Source organism: Elephantulus edwardii, unplaced genomic scaffold (genome assembly GCF_000299155.1).
Source record: "Elephantulus edwardii isolate Elephantulus edwardi_28Jun2011 unplaced genomic scaffold, EleEdw1.0 scaffold00126, whole genome shotgun sequence".
Lineage (NCBI taxonomy): Eukaryota > Metazoa > Chordata > Mammalia > Macroscelidea > Macroscelididae > Elephantulus > Elephantulus edwardii.
The window spans coordinates 6,697,497-6,704,172 of NW_006399876.1; the positions used below are offsets into that span (position 1 = coordinate 6,697,497).

The window sequence follows — 6,676 nt, forward strand, 5'->3', positions numbered from 1 at the left end:
CCCTCCTCCCTACCCCTCCTCCACGGCTCCCTATCCCTCCTCCCTACCCCTCCTCCCTGCATTGCTTCTTGTCCTTCCCCACGGACAGAGCTCCTACATGAGTAATGCCCCCACACTGAGAACCCCCCATGTTTGGCACCCCCTTACAGAACTCTCTGCTGATCCCCTCCTTCCCCATACAGAACATCCCCCACGTATAGAACTCTGCATTGACTCCCCCCAGTATAGAGCTGCCCCCCAGTGTGGAACTCCTCCACAGTGAACCCCCACTTCAAGCACAGGAAGAACTTGTGTGCTAGCACCACCTGGCCTAGGACTCTTGTGTGCTGACTTCCCCCTCCCCCTTTACAAAATCCCTCCCTAACTTCCCCCTCATGCTGATTCCCTTCCCAGGTGCAGACCCCCTCGGCACTGGCCCCCTCCTGGTACAGAACTCCCCTGTGCTAATACCCCCCAGAACTCCTCGGCGCTGACCCCCTCATGTACAGAGCTTTTCTGCACCGACACCTCTCCCCCCACACATACAGAACTCCTCTGCACCGACCCCCTCATGTACACAGCTTCTCTGCACCGACCCCCTTGTGTACAGAGCTTCTCTGCACTGACCCCCCTACACGCACACATACAGAATTCCTCGGTTCTGACTCCCTCATGTACATAACTCGTCTGCACTGACCCCCCTCATGTACACAGCTCCTCTGCACCGATCCCCTTGTGTACACAGCTCCTATGCACTGACCACCCCTCTCCCCACACACGTACAGAACTCCTTGGCACTGACCCCCACATGTACAGAGCTCCTCTGCACTGACCCCATCATGTACACAACTCCTCTGCACTGACCCCCCTCCACACACACGTACAGAACTCCTCAGTGCTGACCCCTCATGTACACAGCTCCTTGAACCTACCCCCTTGTGTACAGAGCTTCTCTGCACTGTCCCCCCTCATGTACACAGCTCCTCTGCACTGACAACCCCCCACACGTACAGAACTCCTCAGTGCTGACCCCTCATGTACAGAATTCTTCTTCATTGAGCCCCCTCCCCACACATTTACAGAGCTCCTCTGCACTGACCCCCCTCCACACACACGTACAGAACTCCTCGGCACTGACTTCCTCCACCGCGTGGATGCTGGTGAGGTGGGTGATACGGCCCTGCACACGCGTGCGCCGCTCTCCGGTGGTCTTCTCCACGCGCTCGATCATCTGCTGCTGCCGGTCGGCCCAGTAGATGTGGCTGCCGAGCGCGGCCAGGCCCACGGGCTGCACGATGTTGGCGTCCTCCAGGGTCAGGCGGTTGGCTCCTGCGGAGACAAAGGCCACGCTGAGGGTGGCTGACCGCTGCTGTGTGGGAGGAGGGGGAGCAGGTGCTGAGGACCAATCTGCTTCTGTCTGGTGGCAGTGGGGCTGGTGTGGGGACCAGATCAGCTGTCCACCTTCGGACAAGCCACTGTGCCTCTGCCCTCCTCGCTCTGTGGGTGCGGGAGAAGCTACAGGGAGCAGCTCTCTCTCTCCTGGTCGGCGTCTTGGGCCCCGGGGTCCCCCCACCTGTAGAGGAGTGGTCAGCATGGTGTACAGACAGTGGTCAGGTGGGAATCCAGCCTGCCCAGGTGCTGTGTGTCCCTGGGCAGCTCCCTCACCCTCCCTGAGCCTTAGTTGTGTTTATGTCATGTGGGGCTCAGTCAGGGCTTGAACCCACCCAGCGAGGATTACATGCAGTATCCTAACGGGAGCCTTCACAGCCCCCCACCTGGCACCCCCACTCACTCTTACTGCACCCCCACGTGTCTTTACGGCCCCCGTGTGTCCTCATGGTTCCCTGCACACCTCATGGCACCCTCTCCATGTGCTTGCATGGTATCACGAGCGCCCCCACATGTCCTCATGGCCCCCCATGTACCCTCATGGCATCACGTGCACCCTAATGGCACCCTGCTCACACTCACCGCACCTCCTATGTGGCGCCCTCGTGGCACCCCCCCCCCAGGTGCTGGCATGGCACCACAAGAGCCCTCATGGCCCCCCCCACCTACGTGCCCCCAGGGTGTTCCATACGCCTCCATGATACCCCCCGCGTCCCCCCACGTGCCCTCCCAGGCCCGTGTGCCCTCACAGCACCGCTAAGATCACTGTTATTCAAAAGGCAGTAAGTCACTGGGGCGCTTCTGTGACCCATGGGTGACGACGGGGCTGGCCGTGACAGCGCACCCCTGGGCGGCGCAGACGAGCACCTGACAGGTCACAGCTCTCGATGCGCTTTAGGTCCGCGTCCACCCAGAAGAGCTTGCCCAGCGAGTTGTCCACCACGAGGGCCACGGGGCGGATGAGGCCGGTGGTGAAGAGGACCTCGCGCTCCGTGCCATCCAGGGCGGCGCGCTCGATCCTGGCCGTGCGGTCCTGCATGTTGGTGAAGTACAGGTACCTGCCAGAGGGAGGAGGAGGGAGCCGTGGTGAGCGCCAGCCGCCGAATCCCTGGTGCCCGCCAGGACTGAGCTGCCGAACCGAACCGCAGACCAGCGCGAGCCCCATGGCGACCAGCGGGATGTGCCACCTTGGGGCCCACATATCACGGCTCCAATGCACCAGCTGCGTAAAGGAAGACCAGCAGTCCCGTGGGATTCACAGCCTCAGAAACCCCAACGTGGGTCACGGTATAAGTGGATCTGAACGGATAGTGCTGGTTTTGGGTGTTGATCAACTTTTAATAAGACCACGTGTAGAAACCTGACGTACAGAAGTGGAAAGATATCTGATAGACCAGAAGTGTTCTGTAAACGGGGTCCCAGTGGGTTGGAGGCAACTGGACGGCGCCTAATGAGAACAGCACCCTTGAGGCGGAAGCCCTGGTGATGCAGTGATTGAACACTTGGCTGCTAACCAAGATGGCATTCTGATGCCACCAGTGGCTCTTGGGGAGGAAGATGATGCAGCCAACTCCAGTGAAGGGACCCTGGAAACTCTATGGGGCAGGGTCCCCCAGGGTCCCTATGAGCCAGAACTGACTTGATTCAAGAGGTATGTAGACTGGAGAAGTAGTCTCATTTGGGAGTTAGGTTTTTTTCTTTGTTGTGTTAAATGAGGTCATTAGTAAGTCGTGTGTTAAGTCAAACACTTTTGAGATAGAAGAGAGCCCATGGGCACATGGAGTAGGAGAGAGCCAGCCTTCCAGCAAAGACCACCCTGCGACTTCTGGTCTCTTGACTCAAGCTTTGGGAAAGTCTGCTGTCAGGGGCCTCTCCAAAGCGTTGAAGAGCAATAATGTCAGTTTGAAGACTAAGGTGCACCTCATCCAAACTTTGGGTCCAATAATCTTTCGCAAACAATAATCTTTTTATTTACTTGCCATGCAGCTGAAAGTTGGACAATGAACAAGGATGACAAAATTGATGCCTCTGAACTGTGGTGTTGGAGGAGGGTACGGAATATCCCATGGACTGCCAAAAGAACACACAAGTATGTCTTGGAAAAGGTGCAGAGGGACATTCCTTGGAGGCAAGGATAGTGAAACTTCACCTTCCCGTACTTTGGACACGTTGCTAGGACGGGCCAGTCGTTGATATTACAACAGCATTTAACAACAATGCGCTGCTGTCCTGGGAGGCGTGAAAGCAGGGGGCCCCTTGGAGACCAGGACAGTGAAGTTGTGTTTCACATGCTTGTGGCAAGTTGTTAGGAGGGGCTGTTCCCTGGAGAAGGACACTGTGCTTGGAAAGGTGAAGGGTCATCAAAGGAGAGGAAGGCCATCAACAAAATGGACTGACGTAGTGACTGCTGCAATGGGCTCAAGTGTGTCAGAGACAGCAGGATGATGGAGCACAGGTCAAGGTCTGGAGCAGTCATCCATGGGGATACTATGAGCTGTAGTCAACTCGACAATACCTAACAACAACAGGAACACCCATGAGAAAGCTGGACAATGAACGAGGATGAATAAAGAATTGCATTTAAACTGTGGTCTTGGCGAAGATGATCAGATGTACCCCAAATCTGTCCTGGTAGAAGAGTCGGAACGCTGCTTTAGAAGCGAGGATAGAGAGATTTCGGCTCAGTACTTGGACATGGGATGGGGGTGGGGGTGGGGGACAGATCCTAGAGAAAGGCATCACGCTTGGAAAAACATAGGGTCAACCAAAGACGAGACTCAAGAGTTGTGGCTGTGAGGATGTTTGGTACATGAGGTCGCTGTGGGTCGGAACGAGGCCAACGGCACCTCACAGCCTCCTGGAATATGAGAAATTTCTGTTGGTGCTGCCTGCCGAGGGGGGGTCCTGTCACAGGTGCACTGGGAGGCAGAGGCCGCTGTCCTTGCTGCCCCCTAGTGACTGAGGTGAGCATTGTATCCATTTCTGCTCTGACCACTGGTCACTGGGATCCTGGACTATTAGGGTTGCAAATCCCACCAGCCCCTAAGAGGTTGGCATTAACTGAGAGGTCATGCTGGTCTACATGCCTGCTGCAGGGGGGGGGGGCTCCAACCCCTCCCACCCCACGGCATCCACTCGTCCACCAGCCTCCTACCCTCGCTCCGAGTTGACGACAATGGCCCTAGGCCTGTCCCTGTCCCCGCGGAGGACCACACCCATGGCCTCCCCGCTCAGCCGATGCACGTTGATGGTGTTGGTGGCCTCGCACGTCCAGAACAGGGTCCGGCTGTAGATGTCAATGCTGAGGTCATGGGGCTGCCGGTCGGGGTTCTGGTTCTGGCCAGGGGCGGTCAGAATGTAGGGCTGTAAGAGAGTAAGAAAGCTATGCTCATGTCACCGCCCTGCAGGGTCAGTCAGGCTGCCGTCCAGGGCATCAAAATACAGTGAGGGGGCGTCACCCTAAAAACAGAGACACAGAAAACACAGCAAGCGCAGCAAGTGGAGAGGCTGGGACCTGTATGTGCTGGACGGGAATATAAATAAAATGGTGCAGCTGCTATGGACAAGCCTGGTGGCTCCTCAGAACCAGAAATACCCAATCACCATGTGCCCCAAACCTGTCTTAGAAGCAGCATAAGCCAGCACGCACCTTAGACCGAGGAGAGAGACTCCACCTCACAGACTGTGGAAGGTGTGGGGAGACACTGGCCCTGAGAAGGACATCGTAAAGTAGAGGTTCCGCAAAACACCAGGAAGGTCCAGACAGACGGATTGCCAGTGCGGCCAACACTGGGCTCAGACACAGCAAAGACTCAAGGATCGCGCTGGAGCAGAGGGGTTCTCGTTCTGCGCACAGCGTCGCTACGAGTCACCACCAGTTCACTGGCACTTAATAACTACAACAACAACAATACAAAACTAAACCTGCCGCTGCCAATCACTTCTGGCTCATAGAAACCCTCTCTTGGGTTTTTGAGGCCATACATTTTTAAAAATTTATTATTTTTTGTGTGTATGGTCAGATTGAATCTGACTGGTACAGGAGGAGATTGTCCCTCCTTCTCCAACAGAGCATCTGGTGGATTCAAACCGTGCACCTCCGGGATTGCAGTGCAGCTTCTTGCCACTAGGCCACCAGAGCTCCCTGTGAGGTCATACATTTTTATGAGAAGAGACAGCCCATCTTTCTCCCTCAGAGGGCTGCAGGTGGATTTGAACCGCTGACCTTTTGGTTAGCAACCCAGCATATGCCACACCACACTACCAGGGCTCCTGTGAATTCCATTTCTAGATAGAAACCCCAGAGAGCTCAGCGCATGGACCCGTGCAAATACATGTGCCCCACATTCGCGGCAGCACTATTTACAGTAGCAAAAAAGTGGGAACTACTCAGCTCTCCATCAACGGATGGACAGAGGACAAACAGTGTGGAACACACTTATGAGGGGGTATCACCGAGTCTGACAGAGATCAGCCCTGACACAGGCTTCAATAGATGAGATGGAGACATGAAGCTGGCTGAAAGAAGTCAGAACATGTGCTCGCTTCAGCAGCACATATACTGAAATAGGAACGATACAGAGAAGATTAGTATGGCCCCTGCGCAAGGATGATACACAAATTCGTGAAGTGTTCCGTATTTTTTTTTTAAATGGGGCTGACATTGGGGTTGAGGGAAGACAGAGAAAAAGAGGAGGAATGATGTATACTGCATTGTAACATATGAGGGAGAGAACTGTTTAAAAGGGATATATGTTCGAATCCACCAGATGCTCTGCCAGGGAAGGAGGGACAATCTCCTCCTGTACCAGTCAGATCTGATTTGACGGCGCGCGCGTGCACACACACACACACACACACACACACACACACACACACACACACACAACCCAAAACAAAACAAAACAAAAAAAGGGGTGTGACCTGACCCAGCATTGAGAAAGGCCCCTCAGCCAGTCGGTGGAAAGGGGTGTGGCCTGTCCCAGCGTTGAGAAAGGTCCCTCACCCGCTGCCCCCTTTAAGCTCACCTTTCCCCATTTCCTCCAGACCACTCTGCATCTGATCCATCATCCTCTGACCACTAGGTCCTGGGACATGAGCCTGCAGCCTGTCGTCTCACACTGAAGACCCCTAAACCTTTTCTTGCCCCAAATCAATGTGGAATTCCAGGACAACAGGTGTGGAGACACATTAGCCATCACAACCCTCCTCTAGTGGTGAGGTGACGTGCAGGGTGCCAGGCGACGGGCAGGGTGCGGGTCTGTGTGTGCTCCGTGGGATCCGTGTGTCCTCCGTGGGGTCTGTGTGT

At 55.4% G+C, this 6,676-nt stretch overlaps 1 protein-coding gene across 1 annotated transcript in view; it reads right to left on the minus strand.

Annotated features, from left to right (window-relative positions):
- Window positions 1-6,676, minus strand: part of LRP5 (low density lipoprotein receptor-related protein 5) — an 87,547-nt gene that overhangs the window by 17,520 nt on the left and 63,351 nt on the right. Inside the window, exons 13-15 of the mRNA XM_006893240.1 lie at window positions 4,523-4,731; window positions 2,236-2,426; window positions 1,099-1,308 (exon numbers count right to left, since the gene is read on the minus strand). Of these exons, the coding sequence (XP_006893302.1) occupies window positions 1,099-1,308; window positions 2,236-2,426; window positions 4,523-4,731 (610 nt within the window). The remainder of the gene's footprint in view (window positions 1-1,098; window positions 1,309-2,235; window positions 2,427-4,522; window positions 4,732-6,676) is intronic.